Source organism: Cornus florida, unplaced genomic scaffold (assembly GCF_030987335.1).
Source record: "Cornus florida cultivar Cherokee Brave unplaced genomic scaffold, ASM3098733v1 CherokeeBrave_3.0.0_Hap2_Chr09, whole genome shotgun sequence".
Lineage (NCBI taxonomy): Eukaryota > Viridiplantae > Streptophyta > Magnoliopsida > Cornales > Cornaceae > Cornus > Cornus florida.
Window position 1 is genome coordinate 79,784,467 of NW_026775579.1, and position 20,813 is coordinate 79,805,279.

Genomic DNA, 20,813 nt, shown 5'->3' on the forward strand with positions numbered 1-20,813 from the left:
GTATGCTTTTGAAGTAGTGATTGATAACAATTCTTTTAAGACATACTATTTTGACATTATGCATAGACCGTGTATTATGAGTTGCTTAGCGCATAAGTTGAATAATTACATGTTATTTTGGTGGCAGAATTTCATAAAATATGAGAGTATTTCTTATCTTTGTCAAGATATATGAATAATAATAACAAAATAATACAATTATGTCATTGAATGTGTGAATTCTATAGCTTTATATTCTCATTAATACAAGTTAATAATTTCACCAAAATTACCAACATTCTTCACTGTCATAACATGATTTGCTTAAAGTCATTACATTCTATACAAATTTAAGTTATCGATATACAAACATTGAGACTTATAAAATTCATTCAGTGCCATTATTAGAGCTACTAGATCATGAGTCCCTAATTAACAATGTCTGAAATAGTTTATGAATGCCATGATTAGTCCTGACATCAATAAGACAAGACCACCAGGAAATGCTAATTATTTATTGTGATAATGAGTAATGAATGCAAGGACTTGTCCCTCTCATCCCACAGATCTAGGGGGAAAAAAATAAAAAATAAAAAATGAGAATGAGTTATTTTTAATTTTGAGTTATACTCTCGATTCAATGACTAATAACACAAGCTACGTAATGTTCGTAATAGAGCAAGGAAAAAATCCAAAATAAATTATTTTCCCATTATCAAGCCAAATCAAAAAGAGGAAAAAAGTTCTATTAAACATAAGATGTTGGGTAATATTTCATGAATCATAACATGGGTTTAAAAGTATATTTGAATCAATTATATGAGTTTTTCCCCATTATATTATATTGCATCTCAGTTTCCCATTTCCCCCCAGTAATTTGACCAGAAAGTGATTCAGAGAAATGGAGCAAAACCCTAGAAATAATTAATTGAAGCAACTCCCACAACGGTCAGAGATTGATCCCTCCAAGCTAACTAAAAGAAAGAAACAAACACTTCTTTAATCACTGGTCATACCAATAATAATAAATAATAACAAATACAGATTATTTTTCCTTACTATGGTAATGCAAGGGACATCCAAGAAGACAATACAAAACAACTTTAATGCACTCCATGTACACACACATACTACCTCCCTCCCTATAGTCCACATTCAAACATAGAGGCTATAATATATATATATATATATATATATATATATATATATATATTAACATGGCAATATAAAATATATGAGTTTGTGTTTTCTATATGTCTAATTGAATAATCTAACATCTTGGGAACAGGGCTTGCTCATGACTGAGGTAGTCCACATCTATTGGTTGGTTTTTAAAACCAAATCCATCTTCTTGGATTAGTCAAAAGATAACAGAAACCATCTTCTAATCACATAATCCAAAAGATATTCAGTAAAACAGTCACTATATGAATCACTTCTATGAAAAGCATGTGGGAGTGGTTGGAAATTTATAGAGATCTGAATCAGGCACCAGATAATAAGAGTAAATGGAAGCAAGAAAAAGAATCTACATAGATCTGAAAATTTTAAAAAAAGAACAGAAAAAGTAGTTTCTATTTTCATCTTTTCAGTGTAGATCATAGATGAAAAAAGATTTGTAGATCAAGCATCCATGGAAAGCTATTGATTTTATATCAATAACACCCCCCACCATCACAGCATGTGCTTGAACAAGAATAATGACAACCCCCACATTATCCTACCTTAGATAAGACATGCACATGGCTCCTGAAACTAGTTTAATGAAATTACTTAGCATCATATGATTCATATACTAATTGTTAAAGACAACCTCAAATCCATATAATTCAATTATGAAGTTTAGGACAATTATTTTGGTAATATCCAGTTTTTTACCATATGTTGGATTGTGTTACAAAAATCAGCAGGTTTTTTTATGGTGTATGGTGCCAACATCCTTATGTCTCTCACATTACTCGTCTCGACATGTCTGAGACAAGGGCATGGGGCATGGATGAGTTAGGAAGCTCCTTGCATAGAAAAAGTTGAGCAGATGCAAGGATCTGCATCTACCCATAAACTGGAAAAAGTCTCTACACATAAAAAAAAAAGTAGTTTTCTTGTAAGTTGTTCATTGAATCATTAATGACAGTTTATGCAATCTGAAAGTGATTTATGTTAAGTTGTTCTTTGTTCCTTTCAAAGGTAAATTCAACAAACACTTGATTCCGAATAAGAAAGACGGAATTTCTGAAAATTCATCTTGCATTGATATACAGGAGTTATCTACAAGTTACAGTGTCGCAAGTGGTAAACAAGTCTCAAACAGTCAAACATATGTCCTCTCAACCTCCGATAAGCTTTTGCTCACCAGGGCGGTTCATATTCGTAGGACTAGTACACAACGATCTAGTAAAAGAAAAACAAATTTACACTAGCAAGCAAAAGCTTATCTATTAAAAATCAGTCACACAAAATTTGCCATCCACACTGTTTTGAACTGCTTTGACAGCGGCCACTCTAGCCGCAGTTGCAGCTCTGTTTGCAGCCGTGACTGCCTTATTTACTTGTTCATCCACCCGCCGAAGGTGAATTGCACTCTCTGATGTCTTTCTAGCAGCCTATAATTAAAGGAAAGAGAATAACGGACCGTGAAAAGTTGTACACGAGTCCTGAGCTCATGGCTCCATATCAAGGTTGGTGAAAATATTGAATGGAATATGAATGTACCTGAATTGCTTGGATGACTGCATCAGTCAGTGGGGGCAAGGGGTTCTTGAGATTGCCAGAGTCCCATTCACCACATTTTGCGTAGCCATTTCGGAAAGTATACATGCCATAGCCTTGCTTACGGCCTTCGTGCCACGACCCTTCGTAATAGTGGCCGTTAGAGAAGTGGTAGACACCGAATCCATGGACTTTGTCTCCGAAATACTCACCAGCATACCGATCTCCATTTCTGGAGAAAAAATAATTGCATCATTATTTCACTCAGTGCCTTAGATATGCATTTATAGAATCAGATTTATGAAGGGGACCACACTCTGCAAACATTATTCACTAGGACAATTTTATGGGTTCAGTAATGAATATAACTGTATATTATTTATATATGTTCTTCCATAACTGCAAAACAAATCTAAATTTGAAGAACTGTAAATATTATCGGAGACCGAAATACAGATAGCTATTCAAAATCCAAATATATGAACCTGCAACAAGTGAACATAAGAACATTCAACCGCAGTTACCCAATTATAGTTTGTACGACCAATTTTTTTTATGAAAATTCAAGCAATTATGCAGAAAACCTTGAAGCAAACAACAATAAAGAAAAGAAAAAAAAAATTCAAACATACTAAAAAACTATTTTTCAAACTATCATTGACTTAAAGATAATTATCAAGATCATAAATAATTTTTTATGATTTTTTTGCACAAAAAATCATAAACAAATGTTCAATACAAATATTTAAAACTGATACATTTCAAAATATAGAATTCTATCATACATCAGGATACCCCAAAATCTTTAGTGAATAACAGAAACCAATAAAGATCCCATCTTTATCCATTAATACATATCCAAAAATTAATGATACAATAAAAACAAAATATAAAACAGAATTCAAAAATAATAACAACTATAAGATAACACAATCTTAAACATTCAACACAAAAAAACAACCACATATCATTTGGTCCACCCTAGCAACCAATCTCCCCTGTCAGACACATCAAACCAATCACAGAAACCCAAAATTTAACAATTTCAAAATAACCTTTTAAAAAAAAAAAAAAAAAAAAAAAAAAAGGGCCCAAATTGAAGAAGATCCAAGAATTCACCTGAAATGGTAAGAACCAAGGCCATGCTTGACACCACACTTGAATTCACCAATGTAACAACTCCCATCTGAGCAAGTCTGAACTCCAACACCATGACTCTGCCCATTGCACCACTCCCCTGCATATGCATCCCCTGTATAGAACCTGTAAACCCCATAACCATGTCGCAACCCTTGCCGGTACTGACCCCGGTATCGACTACCTCTAGCCCAGCTTTCTATCCCATACCCATCATATTTTCCATCAATCCAATCACCCTCATATCTCCCATTCACAAAATAGTTATACACTCCACTTCCACTGCACTTTCCTTTGTGAAACTCTCCTTCATAGAAATCACCATTGCTGTAAAATTCAACACCTTCACTTACAATAGGGTTCTCTTTCAGATCACCTTGGTCTTCTTCTGCCATTGTTGATTCACCAATGAACCATTGGACCGGTTTCGAGTTATTATCGGAGAAACCAAGTTTCTTGGTGTGTTCATTGTGCAATTGTCTGAGAACTGTGAGGGTTTGGTGCAAAAGATCCTTTCTTTTTCCGGCGAAAAAGAGCAAAACGGCGATGAAAACCAGAGCTAACAGAAGGTTTTCCGAAGTGGGTATGTCGTCTCTGTTGAAATGGACGAAAAGGGTGTAGAGGGTGAGCAGTGTGATGATCAGAACCGGGATGAACCGGGTCGAACCGGCTCGGACCGGGGTTGTGTTGGGTTTGTGGGGTTTCTGTTCTTCTGTGTCTTCTTGCTCCGGCAAGATTACGTTCACGGAAGATAGGCTGTGGATTGATGATCGGATGGTCGACGACCGGAGAAGTGAGGATTGCGTCCTAGTAAGCTTCGCCTGGCTTTTCTGACCGTCCATTTTTTGTGGGTCCCCCTCGAAAACACCAAGCTCTGCCGTTTGATCTTCTCAGTGGGTTTTCATGTAGCTTGGTATTCTTGTCATCTAGGAGGATGACGCCGGCGCCATCTCAGGTGGCGCATGATAAGCTGTGGTGTTTGGCGCAGGTTAGCAGGTGCCAACACCCAACTGAAGATATATAGAGGGATATAGAGAGAGAGAGAACAGAACTGAGAGATGGAGAGAGAGAGAGATGGGGAGAGTAGACCGGGTTTTGCTGATTTATTGTGTTTGGGGGAGGAGACACCTAGGTTTAACTTGAGCCGTTGGATGGTGATCGGACGGGTGAATTTGAAGGTGGGCCATTAACCGTTGGATGGGTTCTATATCGGGAGTTCCCGGGTATAGACGGAAGAGATTTGGTAATCGGAATCAAGATTCGGTCTTTCACTTTAATGTTGCAGGCCGGCACGTGCCACGACAGTTTTAAATTTAGTCCTTTGAAGGAAAAAGTGGGATGTTGCGGCGGGCTATGATAATAATCTACATCACGATCACACACCATTGGTATTGCTGTTGATATCATGATTAGTGGATTTTTATTAATCGATCCTCTTCAGGCTCGTACCGTTCAAACTGGTCCAAATGGATCACATCTAGCTAATTCGCATCAGTGTAGTACAACACAAGTATTGTATTGTATAAATCCACACCAACATTACACGTGTACAGATATTATTGGTAAATATTTGTACAGTACAAATTATCATAGGAGAAAAATATTAGTAGCGTTACTAAATATCACCTATAAAAAAGATGATAATATTATTTTAATTGGATTGAGGTATTTATTTTGAACCTAAATCATCAAAGTTAAATAAGTCATTTAAGTTGAATTCTAAGTTAAATCTTTTTTAAGTCACCTTAAATTGAATTCTCTATTGATTGACACATGACATTTAAAATCTATCCCTACTTAAAGAAAATTTGAAAACTGTACCGTTTTGAGATAAAAAAAAATTTACCAAAATTTGAAAATTGCACCATTTAAACTTTGTTCTCTCTCCCTCATCTCATCTTTTTTGAAAAAGATCGTTCCCTCTCTCCTCTTGCTTATTCCCATGATTGGGGGAATATTTCGCGCCAAAAATAAATGTGCAAATTAAAAGCCTGTAATGGATTTTGCAGTTTAAATTTCAAAAAATAGAGAAATTTTACAATTTAGATTTCAAAATAAGAGAGTGAAAAAAGAAGAATTTTGCAATTTAGATTTCAGAAAAAGAGGGTGACCACCAGCTCGTTCTTTACTAGGCATATAGGCGAAACCCGCCGGGTTAACTCAACATAAAGAAAGCTCATTACGTCAAAACGAGGAGAATGCTTACTAAAAGGCCAGTTGGGAGTAGAGCATTCGTTGCCACTGGGGAATGACTGACTTTCTTGAAAGAGAAACTCGTGCCAGCATCGATTACATGGCAATCGGAATGTGTGGGCTCTAGGCACCAAAAATTGTGGAAAAAAATATTCATTTTAGAGAACAACGTTAACGTCGTTAAAGTATGGTGAATTTTTCTTATTTTAAAATGGTGCAGTTTTCAAATTTTGATAAATTTTTTTTATCTCAAAACGGTATAATTTTTAAACTTTTTTTAAATTAGTTGATTTGATTTAATACAAGCAGTAAAAAAAAAGTGTCACATGTCAATAATCAGAGAATTTAACTTGGAAAATCCAAACCTATTTAATAATTGTTAGTATTGTGATATCCTGTTATCGCAATGTTTTGAATTTTTTAAATATTGGCGGATTACATGTTGATCAATAGCTTTATTTTGGTCCAATCTTTTTCGGCGGATTGTTCTTTCTTTTCTTACCTTTATTTTTTCCTTTTTTATTTTATAATAGGGTATTCTATAAAATTTGAAGAACAATATAACAAGGGTGGGTATTCTGATTATGAGATAACCATTTGATATTAAATATCTTTTTAATTTACATTCTATAAAATTTGTTTTAAAAGCGTTGCGGGCAATAAGGTTTTATTTCCTTGACCTTTTCTCAATTTCTTCCAATTATGCTGACTATTTCCACATCTCTCCTTAATGTGCGGAGTAAAGTCAAGCAATTCCTTACCTCACATTCTCCAACTTTTTCATTGGGTTTGTTTGGTCAAATAGAATTAGTAAGAAAGGAAAAAATCAGAAAATAATTATACTTTTTGTGCGTTTGTTCAGTATAAAATTAGGATTCTCGCAAGTAATTAATTTTCTCTAAAATTCGGTATAAAACAAAAAAATTTGTTTCTCGAGAAAATTGTGAAGTTATATTTTAAATTCCTATTATACCTATAATTATCAATTGAGTTTCTTTATCTTTTTCTCCCTTTTTGAGAGACATTTTTTTTGTTTTTTTAAACCTAAATGAACTCATGAAATTGGGGAGATCTTATTTTTAGCATTTTTTTTTTATTATGTATTTTTATCGTTTTATTCTTTTTCCTCCCTTTTTTTTTCTTCCTTCCAAATACGTATATGCATATAACATATTATGGGGGGTATTTTTAAGTGCATTGTTTTAATTTACAATATGTAAATATACATATCAACTAGGTTTTTAGAATTTGGATGCTAGAGTTATTATAAGTTTTAGGAAATATATATGTTCCTTAAAAAGAATAATAGAAAATATTCTATAATTATATAATTCCAGTTGAATTAAAAAAGAAAACCCTCATAAACTTAGTAGTTATATGTAAAATTCTATTGGCTTTGGTTATTCTAATATAAACAAATATCGATCTAGTGAAATCAAAGGACTTACAATTAGTATATAAATTGTAATGTCCAAATCACACACACACATATATATATATATAAATATAAATATTTTTTACTAAAGAAATTCAGGTGACTTGGTGTCTCATACCAGTTCAGAATAGTATTATCGACAACAAAATTTGATGCATGAATTAATTTTACTCAAATTTATTTATATTTTTAGTATTTAAAATTATAAGGGCAATTTTGACAAATACAATAATTTTCTTTTTTCTTTCATTCCATCCAAACTTACAATATAATATTTTCTCACAACTTTCTTGAAAAATTTTTATGCTAACCAAATGCACCATGGAAACTTAATTTTCTTTTCATTCACTTCACTTTCTACTATCTATTTTCATCTAACCAAACGAACCCAAGATATATACAATTTTAATTTTTACTCGTACCAAATAATTTATTGGATAAAGATTGTCCTAATAAAAATTATCCTAAATAAGATTAAAAAAAAATAAAATAAAAACCCAATAAATATGAGAATTTGAAACATAATTACAGCAGAAAAATTTAAGAAAGGAGCCCTTCCCTACCTCCCCCACTCTCATACCAAATGGATAGAACCCCTTCCTCCACTCCTTCCATCCTCCCCTTTCTTCCCTTCATTCAACCAAACATGCTTTTAACTCTAATTCGATGTAAGATGTGTAACACTATTAAGTATAAATTATTGTATTAATCCAGAATCATTGGTCACGAATCACGACTAATCACATTGTATGCTGCACAAATAAAAAGTACACAAAACTAACGCATTTACTTAAATACTACCATGTGATTAACGGGGATATCAATGATCCCGCTAATCTGTAACAACTGTTACAGTATATGACAAGTGGTATATATTTATGGTTTTCACTATGTTATAGTTCATTTTCATGTGCTTGATCTTATGCATTGTTGGTGGAAACAATTAATAACAAACACTGCAGGGTGAATTGATGAGACTAACTGATGAGTACTATTTCAACAAATAGAAGTTTACGGAAGAAAAGAAAATGGGGTTGAGGGAGAGCAATACAAGCGTCGTGTTATTAGGCGAAGCGGTGGAATACTGCACTCTAGATAGTGAGAGTCCAATAGCCAAAACACCAGCTTACGCTCTGACCCAAGTAGCATAGGCACGTGGAATCCTGTGTGAATTAGGACTACCTTATAAGGCTAAATATTCCTGGGTGACCAGTACCATGAAGGAAGGGTGAAAAGAAACCCCATAAAAAAAATTTAAATAAATACAAGAAGTTGTAATAGGGGTGTGGTGGGGTAATTTTCATGAATTTTAATTTGTCTTAAAATCTTTTCCTCTTTCCAGGGGTGCTATCTATACGGCCTTTTTATTACCATTTCAGTATTTCAACTGAATTCTCATTACAAAAACCACATGGTGGTAAGGACTTTTCGTGGAAAAAAGCCAAATGTAAACCATGGAAATAGGACTCTCTCTCTCTTCCTTATTGAAGTGCAACGGGTTACTGGCTGGTGTGTGTGAGAGAGTGTGTGTTAATGACTTTTGAAATTCCAATGGGCCTTTAGAGCGGGTTTGAATTTTGAACCGTTCCAATGGGTTCAGGAGAAACAAAAACTTGCTGTGACATGATAGGAGAAGCTTCCATGCCCCCATCTCGTAATTTCACAAAAATGTGTACGAATTTATTATATATAGGAGTACAACGGTTGCGTTTGGCTAAAGTTTTGAAATTAAAAGTGATGGTATTACAAAAATAATTTAATTTAATTTTGTGAGTTAAAATATTCGTTTAATTTTAATAGGTTTCATAAATTCGGGTTTTTTTAAACCAATATATCTATTCTGTTTGGTTGAATTAACTTTCCACTTGGGCAGTTTCTCACTTTCCAACTTTTCCTTTTTTTCTTATTCTATTTTGTTATATTTGGTGTGCAAGAATGGAATGGAATGCAAGTGGGAATGAAATGAAAATAGGAATGAAATGAAATGGTCATTCTCATTCTATTATTTAGTTATAAATATGAAATGTGTAGGAATAGAATGATAATAACCATTCTAGTGTTTGGTTGGACCAATTTAAAATTTAGAATGGAATAAATTTCTAATTGAATTTTCCAAAATATCTCTCTTAGTAACAAATAAATTAAATTAAATTAAATTAACAAAATGATATTCTCTAATAATTATTTAAAAATAAATGGTGGCAATGGCAGTGGTGAATGGTGGAAAGCGATAATAATGTAGGTGGTGGTGTTGGAAAGCGGCAGAGGTGGCAATGTTGGAAATTGGTGGCAGCAGTGGTGGTGAAAGGTGGCAGTGGTGTTGGTGGAAGACGGTGGTAGTAGTGTGATGGTTTGTGGTGGAAGGAGATAATGGTGTGACTATGGTGGTGGTGGAAGGCAATGGAAGTGGCGGTGGTAGTAGTGCTGAAAGGTGGTGACGATGGTGGTGGTGGTGGTGGAAGGCGGTGGTGGTACTGGTAGCGGTGGAGGTGGCAGAAGGTGGTGGATGTGGTGAAAAGTGGTGGCGGTGGCGGTGGCGGTGGTGGAAGGTGGTGGTGGCGATGGAAGGTGGTAAAAGGTGATGGCGGCAACGGTGGTGGTGATGAAAGGTGGCGGTGGTGGTATAGGGTTGTGACGGTGGCGGTAGTGAAAGGTGGCGGTGATACTGAAAGGCGGTAGTAGTGGTGGTGGTGGTGGAAGGTGGTGGCAGTGGTGAAAGGTGATGGCGGCAATGGTGGTGGCGGTAGCAGTGGTGAAAGGTAATGGCAGTGGAAGGTGGTGGCGGTAGCGGTAGCGGTGGTGAGAAGCGGTGGCGGTGGCGGTGGTGAAAAGCGGTAGCGGTGGAAAATAGTGGGCGATGGTGAAAGTCAGTGGTGGTGGAAGGCAATGGTGGTGGTGGAAGGTGGAAATGATTGTCGTGGAAGGTAATGGTGGTTTTTGAACTTGGAATATGAGGGTGTTTTGGGAAGTCGATTTTTTAAAACAAATATTTGAAAATGTAATGGCCATTCCATAAGTTTAGTTGTATAATAGATTTTCATTCGCAGGAATGGCCATTCCCACTTTAATTTGCATACCAAACAAAATAATAGTTGAAATGAATATTCTATTCCATTTCATTCATGCACATCAAACGTAGCATTACTCTATCTTTCTAACCTTTTTCCTAGGTTCTGCAAATAAAAATATATAATACTCCCTATTATAATTCTTATATAATTTACCTTTTTTTTTTTTTTTTTTTTTTTCAACTCTTTCTTTTTATAACTCTTTACTCTTTTTTTATTAAATTCCATTACCTTTCTAACTTTTCCTGCACACTCTCTAATTTATTCTCAAAAATACTTTCAGATCTTAGGTTCACATAGTTGAATTATTTATGAGTAATAATAAACATTACAAAATTCTACTAATTGAATGGTGGATTGTGAAATCCCCATCACAAGTGAAGCCCTCCACTTTCTACATGAGACAGTCCACAGTTTGGTGTCCCAATGTTTTTCCCAATTCTTTCTTTTCATATTTTCTTTAATAGGTTTTATTATTACTTTAATAGGTTTTATTATTATTATTATTATTATTATTATTATTGTTTTGATAAAAGCTAACGTAGAAAAAAGCTTAGAGGAAAAATATTACAAGGATATTCTACTATTCAGATAATGAGATTAGCATCATTATTCATAAGAAATTTGACATATAATCATTTGATATTAAATTTCTTTTAATTTAAATTCTATAAAATTTGTTTTAAAAGCAATATAAGCAATAAAGATTTTATTTCCTTGATTGTCTCAATTTCTTCCAATTCTACCAAGTATTTCCACATGTCTGCGTAATGTGTGGAGTGACGTCAAGCAAGACCTCACATTCCCAACTATTTCATTAGATATATCCAATTTTTCTCATTTTCATAGGGGTATTAAACCAATAATAACTTAGCTATCTATTTATAAAATTTTAATAGTTCCAAATTATTTGGTAGACAAAACTTCTTCCAATAAAAATTATCCTAAACAAGATACAATTTTCAAATAGAAACCCAACAAAATTGAAAATTTGGAACATAATTACAAAATCTAAATTTAACAAAAGAACCCCTCCTCTTCTTTCCCTTTCTCTCATACCAAATCCACCTAACTCCTTCCTCAATTCCTTTTATCCTTATTCCTCCCACTTTGTGCCTCCATTCTTCCTTCAACCAAAAGCGTTACAAACTAAACATAGTATTATCACGACGCAAGTTGTATCTTACCGAATCAGGATCCTCTTCAATACACATTTGGGTCCAGTACCCTCTAAGGTCATTTACAGTGTCATCGCCAAATGGAATTTTTGACGAGAAAGGGAGAGTTTAGTTCTGCAAGGGAATCGTGGTATGGTGGGGCCCATTCGTGGGATCGTTGAAGGCATCGTGGTATTCAACGAGGGGTCTAGCGAGCAATCAACCTTTTTCTTCTATTTTTTTTTTTTTTTTATGGGTCGTGATAGAGGGACCGATCATTTTGGCTGGTTGCTTTGGCAAAATCCACATTGCAGTCCGCCTAGCAACCAACTTAAAAAATAAAAATAAAAACCTCTGTCTTGCTTTTTCTTCTTCCCTCCTCGTTGCCTGTCTTGTTTCTTCCCTCATCAATTGTCGTCGACTTCACCATCTTGAAGAGACCGTTCTGCATGGCCTACAACCGTGGCAACGTGTTTTGATTCGTGCCTCTACGCTATTGATTTTCTTTGCACACCATCTCCAAACACCGATCTACGAGACCTTACTTCATCGGCGTCAACTACGACATCATCGGCGTCGTTTGTAACACGGGGTAAGTGCAAAAAAGACCCCTCAAGTATACTCTGAGTAGCACTTTTACCCCCTATTTGAAAATGTGTGCAATAAACACCCTAATCTTTTGAAATTGTGCAAAATTACCCTTCTGTGCAATAAACACCCCTAAATTATTGCTGTAATACCCATTTTGCCCTTTTAGTCTTCCAAAAATACCATACCTTCTCTCTCTACTCTCTACTCTCTGCCGCTAGTTCTTCCCACCACCGTGTTCTTCTTTTTCTTCTTCTTCAACCACCGCTTGATGGTACAGCTTCCTCCTCCTCCTCACACCATAATTCACCCCTCAATTCCACCCATCAATCTCATCCATATACATACACACACACACACACACACACACACGTATATATCTATATATATATACACACATATGAATCTCATCCATTTATACATATATATATATACACACACACACATATATATATACACGGCGGCTGCGAATCAGGGTACCACCAGCGGTATCGATGGCTTATGGGTTGTGGATTGGAGGTGGCGGTGGCCGGATCTCGATGCCAAGATTGCGAACCCAGGATCAATGGGTTTGTGAAAAAGAATTAGGATCCATTCCTTTCACTTTCTACAATGGGTCTGTGAACTCAAATTATCTCAAACTCAGAACTCAAACAACAAGCAATATCCATAACCCTTCTCCTTAGCCACCAACGTGCAATTTTCAGTTTGAAATTCTAGAATTGCAATAAACTTGCAATTATGAATAAGTGTGAGCAATTAAAGCTTGAGAAACTGTAATTATAGGAATAATTAAGTGAAATTGGTCATATTCAACGTTCAAGATCGCGTTGAAGATACCCAATTCGCACATGATAGCAAGCCGAAGAAGATGTCGGCGATGACGTAGAGCCCCAGAGAGCAGATTCGACGGCGACTACACAGCCGATGGCGATGATGCAGATTCGACGGCGACTACATAGCCGTAGATTCGACGGCATTGAAGTTCAGCATTTGGTGCTTGCATCAGCAACTCATAACTCTTGTAAAGAACTTAAAATGGAACAAGCTCTCAAGTCTCGCCGGTGTTCATGGTCGCCGGAGTTGTTTCGCCGATTGGGTTTCTCCCACTGTTTGTATATATTGAAGCTCACCACCTTCATCTAGGTTTGGTGAGATTTTCAGTTTCAGATTTGCAAATGGATTGGACTATGTTTTGATTGCAATTGGGTTAGTTGGTGCCTTTATCCATGGTTATTCTTTGCCTCTGGCGGATGTGGTTGGGGAGAGGTGGCGGATGTGGTTGGGGAGAAACGGCGACGGCCGATTCCTCTACTATTGAAACCCTTTCTTCCTTTGATCTCCTTCTCTCCAAGGGTCGCGACGCCTTCAATTCCCCAAACCATCACCCATGGCCTCGAATTTTTTTAGTGTTAATGTATATTGTTAATTTTTCTCCTATGCTCTACTCTCAACAAAGCTCAATTCAAGCAATTGAGTCAATCCAATTTCATACCCATGGTTGCCACTCTTTCCTCTGCCATCTCATCGTCGTCGTCTCGATGCCTCACCCAGACTGAATTGCAGAATGGGTGTGCAAAATAAGACGTCACTGTTTATTGTCCATTTTAGTCTTTTTATAAAATTTTGTAAAATTGTTGACTAAGGGTACTTTAGTCCAGTTTGGTTTTAAATGTGCTAGAGGGACTTGATTGCACCAAATTGAAACTTGAAGGATGTTTTTTTGCACGGGAAAAGTGTGATATGCACTGTAAGCATAGTTGATGGGTGTTTTCTGCACTTGACCTTTTGCAACACGTGTGTTCAGCATGCGCCTCATGGCGCTTCATGCATATTCTTCCTCCACATAGCGTGCCCGCACACCCACCACGTGCCCGACTCATTTTTTTCCCGTCAACTTACCTCCGGCGCTATCTACCTGGCCAGGTGAGGAGTTTTCGAAGTCATCACCTTGGTCTATGTTTTCTTTTAGCATCGTGAGGGTCAATACATTGACACCACACTCTCAATAACCGCGTTAGTGGATTGAACTTCATTGACAATCTCTTGCAAAATCTTCAACACCGGAAACTATTAACCCAAGGAGTGAATTTTCGATCGCTTAACAATCGTAAATCATGGAGAAATCAAAAACAACGCCGACATTCTCGATCTCCTTCAACAACAACGACGTTGCCAATTCCTACCAAGAACAACACTAGTGGTGCATGCCCAGAGAACTGATTCGGCATCGGTAAGGTCCGACAACACCGGACCTGTCCTTATCACCAGTTATCTCTCATACAATCTTCTTCGGTCGATTCTCTACTGCAGGAAAGAGAAATAAGAGAAATAAGAAGGTTCCACCAGAAGAGTAAGAGAGAGCCACAACATAGATTATACCAGAGAAAGTGGTGAAGATGAGCGAGAGCCGGATGAGATAGAAAATGTGATACCCCTCGCATCCGAGACACGGGTTGATCAGGTCCAGGCCCAAACCCGAGGGATATCAAACAATTAAAGTATTTTAAATCGAACACGGAATACAAAATTGTTTAAGAAATAAAAATTTAAAAGCTAAAAGGAACTAGAAATAAATATCTTCCAAATATAATTATAAAAAACCAAGCTTCAAAACCTCTGTAAGTTTACAACCCGGGAATCCATCTATTGGACCCCTTATAAAATTCTCAAATAGGAGTTTAAATTATAGAAATAAATTCTACAGCTAACATAGAGAAGATTCCTACATAGTCGGAGGAATGAATATATGTATCTGCTCTGCACGTCCAAGCTCTAATCCTGGAACTGACGAATACCTGAAAAATAAAGGAGTGGGTCAGGCCCACATGCAAGTCCTGATCTACTACAATCCAAACAGTAATCCGATACGCAAATACATCCTAGGAAGACTCAACAATATCTAGAGTAGTCCATATATGTATAAGTACACACTATAGGACGCTCACTAGTCCAAAAAGGTCTGTCTCAGCCTGAATAGAGATACCATGCAAATCGCACATACTGTGGTCATGTGTATCTAGACCTACCAGGGAACAACACCTCTGTCCAGCTATCCATCCTAGGCAATATACGCACCCTAACCATGGTCCTAAGACTCAAGCTCATACCATGGCCCATATAATAAATATATAAAGTCCGTACTCCTAATACAAAATATCATCCATCTGTATAGTGGTCTGATATATGTATAACAAATCCATCCTGAAACCATGATAGGTCATTCAATTTATTTGATTGACATGACATAAGTAGGTGATGGACTTAACCTTTATGATTAATCCATACCTTAATCCAATTTGGGTAGGACTTAGTGTTTTGAGCTAATCCATTCCCAATATGACACCGTCCCATACCGGTTCATACACATCCATTTAAGTAAGACTTAACCTTTGTATGGTTAATCCAACTCCTTCCAAATTAGGTAGGACTTAGTGTTTTAACTAATCCATACCTAGTATGCCACTGTCCCATACCGGTACATACAATCCTCCAGTTCCATAGTTAATAACACAGCATAAACATGTATCAACTAATTTCCAAAAGAAACATAAATATAGTTTAACATATTTACAACCAATTTATGCATCCAAAATACCATTTAAATATCACATTACAGTGCTTTATATATAGATGAAAAGACTGTACATGTAGTTCCTCCAGTTAATATAGTTGACGGAACAGTAATAAATACCAATCCACCATACTTCAAGATTTGCATATAAACAGTTTAATATGTGTACAACATATTAATCATCCTACATAAGGTTTAGAAATCCCTTTCCAGTCCCATTTTCTTAAGTAAGACTGAAACCTACCACTCCTCCTGCACAACCATATCTGATGCAATAGTTGATAAATTTAAAACATCCATTAATTCCATTTAAGCATACTTAATCTTCTAGATAGATAAATATATGCTTATAACATAGTTGAACATGCTTGATAAATTTAAACATGCAAAAGAACCCAAAACTTTGCTCAAAGCAGTAAACAGTTTACAAAGATTTCAAAGACAACTTCACATATGCAGTTTTTTCGTTTAACCTTAGGTTGCTTCAAGGTTCAACACAATACCATTAACAATATCTCCAACCATTTTTACATCTCTGGAACTATTATACAACCCGATTTTACCCACTGAAACAACCCAGTCATCTTCCCATAGGTCTAGAAACAACCCAAAATCACGCAGAAGCAAGAAAAGAAGCTGGAACCGCCTCCAGAATATTGGAGCCGCCTCCCTTCTTGGTGGAGCCGGCTCCTCCCTTATTGGAGCCGGCTCCAATCCCTTGTGGAGCCGGCTCTCACACCCCTAGAGCCGGCTCCCCCTTTGGTGAGCCGGCTCTCCTCCTTTGAGAGCCGTAATTCCTTCTCTAGTTGTCTTCTTCGCCTCCGGCTAAGTTCAAAACCTATTTAGTATTTTAAAACCTTGTTCCAGTGTTTATACACTATCCTAGATTACATGAGAAACCCCCCAACATGCATCAATAATCCCAATTAACCAAGCTTGAACCCAAGACACAGCATGCATCAGTTCACAGTTCTTTAAAAATTTGCACAGTTTGATTCACGAGATTTATTTCCGTTTGAACATGCATACAAGATAAATTTAATCATTAATCTGTTTTTAATCTTGGTTTAATCCTTAGAGTCTTTCTAAGCCTGTACAAAACACAGATTAAAGAGATAGAGTGGAAACAGAACTTACCTTCAGTTTCAGACTGTGGAACTGCAGACCTCTGTCAACTCCGGCAACGATGGTTGTCTTAACTCCCTCTGCTGCTCCTAATTCAATCCCCAACCTTCTCCTTGAATTCTTCCTTCAATCCCTAAAGGTTCTCTCTGAAACTCTCTACAACTCTCTGTTTTTCCCTTTCTGAAAACCTGATACGTGAATGCAGGTTGTGTAATGTTTGTTTGCTAAACCCTCAACCCACATGAAGAAATATATTTATAGGCTTAATTCTCCAACCCTAATCTGTATATAGTTAGAGCCCTAATGCAAACCCTTAGTCGGCCCATGCAATTGTCCAAGTTACAATACACGGCGACTTAATACAACCTAGGTCGGCTACAGTAACTCCAACCCTAACTGACATATACGTAAATCAACTTAATTATATAATTTAACGTTTAAATAACTTCCACAGAAATATAATCCTAATCTAAAATAAATTAACATTTAACTTAACCCAATTCAAAATAATCCAATAACAAAAACAATTTAAGCAATTATTAAAGAAAACACAATTTAAAACAATTAATGAAAAAAAAAAAAAAAAACACATTTAAGTTAATTAAAAATAAAACAAATCAAATGAGCAAATAATTAATTAATTAAAACAAGCAAATAATCAATTAATTAAATAAAAATAATTATATTAAATTACATGATTGTCCTTTTAAAATTAGGGGTATTACAGAAAACCAGACAAGGGTTGGGATGACTTTTGAAATCATGACGTGGCTAGCCACGTATACATCAGTCTTACAAATCTGTCAAAATAATCGGCCCTAATATCATTTTCCTTTTTTTATTTGAAGTGTACAATTGTTTGTTTCAAGGTCTGTACAACATATTTGTAGGGTTCATTCCTCTTTTTTGTTTTTTATCTTAAAAAAAAAATCAATTTTTTTTTTCATATTTTTTTTTACTGATTTAAATTATTTAATGTAGTCGTTAAGGCACTGTTTGGCTGATATAAACAATGTCTCAATGGTTATATTTTTTGGAAAAAAAAAAGAGTAAGAAATATAGTCGTCGTTAAAAAAAAAAAAAAAATGAATGGTCCTTACGTGATTGAAGGAGATAAATAATGATATCTTGTTATAATGAAAGAGATGAATGTACTGATGATTCTCAGATGATGAACAAATGAGTTATTATATAAGATAAAAAATATATATATAGCCTTTATAAATATAGCTATTGGTAAAAATAAAAAATAAAAAATAAATTAAAAAATTAAAAATTAAAAATTATTAAAAAAATTTATATTTAGAGAGCGAAAATTCGGAGAGGCTGCAGCGCCAATATTTGGAGAGTAGAAGCTACTTACGTGACTTTTAAAAAAGCTGACGTGACTCTTGAAAAAACGGATATGACTAATTTAGAAAGCAAAATTTTAGAGAGACTGTTGCGGATGGCCTAAGTACTTTTCACCCTTACAACAATATTAATGGTGTTGTAGTGATGTTATGAGTTACATGGTGCGAAAGCTGTTAGTTGATTTAATTGTTAACTCCTTAAATAACCTAGATGAGATTATTTGGTCAACTTGCCCAATTTTTTTGATTGATTAATTTACCTAAGCGATATGATCAATTAAACATCCACAATCGCAAAGATAAATACTAAAAAGTAAAGTAAGTAAAATTTGAGAGATGATACTAGAATTTTAGTGAGGAAACTCCAATTGACAGAATATATCAATTGTTGTGGTAAAAATCTAGTGGACTGTGCAGTCCAGAGCAAAACGATCCACAATGTTTGAAGCAAAGTACAATGAACTTTGACTCAGGTTCATACCCTATCGTTCTACCAAAAACCAATCGCTGATAATTTCTGGCTTTGCGACTCCCGTCCAACAGCTCTCGACCTCAGGCTTACTCTTGATCTTTGTAAAATACTTTTGGAACACAAATTCGTTATTTTGAAAGAAGCCTTTTTTTTGGAAAACCTAAGAATACATGGAAATCAAGTCAAATTCGTGCATAGATTTTTGGAAAGAAGTTTATAACCAATAGGAATCAAAACAGATCAGGAAGATAAATTACCAAAACAAATCTGAAGACGTTGAACCGGTTCAGGGTGGTTGAACCGATTCAAATTGGTCAATAAGTTTTCGAAGAAAACAATCTAAACTTCTATGATTCTTGAACTGGTTCAGGGTGGTTGAATCGGTTCAATTTGGCCAGACTTGATTCAATCAAAAAATCTCAAAAGTTGAATCTGTTCTAATATTCTTGAACCAATTCAAGTTGGGCAGAATATAAACACTGTGTTTCAAATTTCCTAAGTGTTCTCACACACTCACATATCTTTCTAAATCATTGTTCTCATCATTCCGGAGTGTATTAATGTATGAGTACATTTGAACTTCTTCAACTCCGCTTCCGATCTTTAATTTTGAAATTCTGAACTAAAATTTTACAATTTGATCGGATTTGTTTTGATAACAAAATTAATCAATTACAAAATATATCTCACAGATACAACTATATACAATAGACAGCGTGATTGTTGCATTCTAGATATAAAATATATTGTATTACTCTTACAGTATTGTATCCCATATTGCACATGAGACAATCTAAATTGGTGTACTGTTGAAGCATATGAGAGACATGGTGTATATACATTTATGGTTTGTACTATATGACGGTTGATTTTCACATGCTTAACCTTATGCATTCTTGGTGCAATAACAACAAACAGTGCAGGGTGGGTTGATGAGACTAATGAGAGTACCATCCAACAAACAGAAGTATTACAGAAAAAAAGTAAAAAGTGAAGCATACCATAAGTTGTAAATAGAAGTGTGGTGGGGTAATTTTCATTAATTAATTAGTGTGGAAATCTCCTTCAGATTTGCTATCCATACGGCCTCTTTATTACCATTTCAACTGAACTCTCATTATTAATACGACTTTCGTGGAAAAAGCCAAATATAACCATGGAAATAGGACCACCTTTATTCTTTATTAAAGTGGAAAGGCTGGCCTCTCTGTGTGTGTGTGTGAGAGAGAGAGAGAGAGAGAGTATTTGAGTTAATGACTTGAGAAATTCCAAAGGGCCCCATAGGGATGAAGTTGAATTTTCAGCCGTGCTAATGGGTTCAGGAGTAACAAAAAGGGTTAGTTGCGTGAACGTGAACGTGAACTTTTGAAAGCCTTTTTATAGAGTCAAATTCAACTTTTATTTTTACGGTCATGATTTTTTGTTGAAAGTCGGAATTATATTAGGATAAATAGGGTTTTTTTTTCAAATTATCCTTAACATTTTCAAGAATCATGTCTGTACATACAAGTACAATATTTTTGTACATAGAAATATCACTTTTATGTATATAAATATCATTTTTATAATGAGAAATACCATTATTGTGAATTTATTCATCACGTTTGTGCATGGAGGTATTATTCTTGTGTACAAAAATATCACTTTTTGTGTTCAACATTTTGATGACTTGGTTAGCACAAAAATAATGTTTGCATGTACAAAAGTGATACATAAAAATATTAAAGATATTTTGAGTAAATAAATCGTGTTTTTTCACATCCAATTTTTAACAAAATCCATAATTATGAAAAATGTTGACTTTGAGGACCCCAAAAAGTCCATGTTTTTGCAATTATTCCTAACAAAAACTTGCTCTGACCAAGAACTGTTCAAACAGGAGATATTTACGAGACCAAAACTTGCTTTGGGTTGGACCTTTTCAGTTTAGATTGGGTTGGGCCTGCTCCCTTTGTTTGCCCAAATTGGGCTGTCTTTTCCCTTTAAGGGCTGTTTGGCCAATTGGCCCACACTGTAATTATTAC

The 20,813-nt window shown here is 35.3% G+C and overlaps 2 protein-coding genes across 2 annotated transcripts; both read right to left on the reverse strand.

Moving 5' to 3' along the window:
• Positions 1 to 2,187: 2,187 nt before the first annotated feature.
• LOC132274556 (phosphatidylinositol 4-phosphate 5-kinase 5-like) lies at positions 2,188 to 4,904 on the reverse strand. Its single transcript, XM_059775869.1, has 3 exons — positions 3,808 to 4,904; positions 2,692 to 2,920; positions 2,188 to 2,582 (listed from the first exon to the last, which is right to left on the reverse strand). Exons 1-3 carry the CDS (start codon positions 4,665 to 4,667, stop codon positions 2,418 to 2,420), a joined length of 1,254 nt encoding a protein of 417 aa, XP_059631852.1. The 5' UTR covers positions 4,668 to 4,904; the 3' UTR covers positions 2,188 to 2,417.
• A 4,928-nt stretch (positions 4,905 to 9,832) lies between these two features.
• LOC132272941 (formin-like protein 20) lies at positions 9,833 to 10,462 on the reverse strand. The gene has a single exon (XM_059774002.1). The coding sequence runs from the start codon at positions 10,460 to 10,462 to the stop codon at positions 9,833 to 9,835; it is 630 nt and encodes a 209-aa protein (XP_059629985.1).
• Positions 10,463 to 20,813: the final 10,351 nt, after the last annotated feature.

Bases quoted from the DNA above. Each gene is read 5' to 3' on its own strand.
- LOC132274556 (XM_059775869.1), bottom strand. From the start codon at position 4,667: ATGGACGGTCAGAAAAGCCAGGCGAAGCTTACTAGGACGCAATCCTCA. The intron at 2,921-3,807 runs GTGAATTCTTGG...TTTTTTCTCCAG, and splicing joins CTTGGTTCTTACCATTTCAG to AAATGGAGATCGGTATGCTG. The intron at 2,583-2,691 runs GTACATTCATAT...CTTTAATTATAG, and splicing joins CAGTCATCCAAGCAATTCAG to GCTGCTAGAAAGACATCAGA.
- LOC132272941 (XM_059774002.1), bottom strand. From the start codon at position 10,462: ATGGCCATTACATTTTCAAATATTTGTTTTAAAAAATCGACTTCCCAA.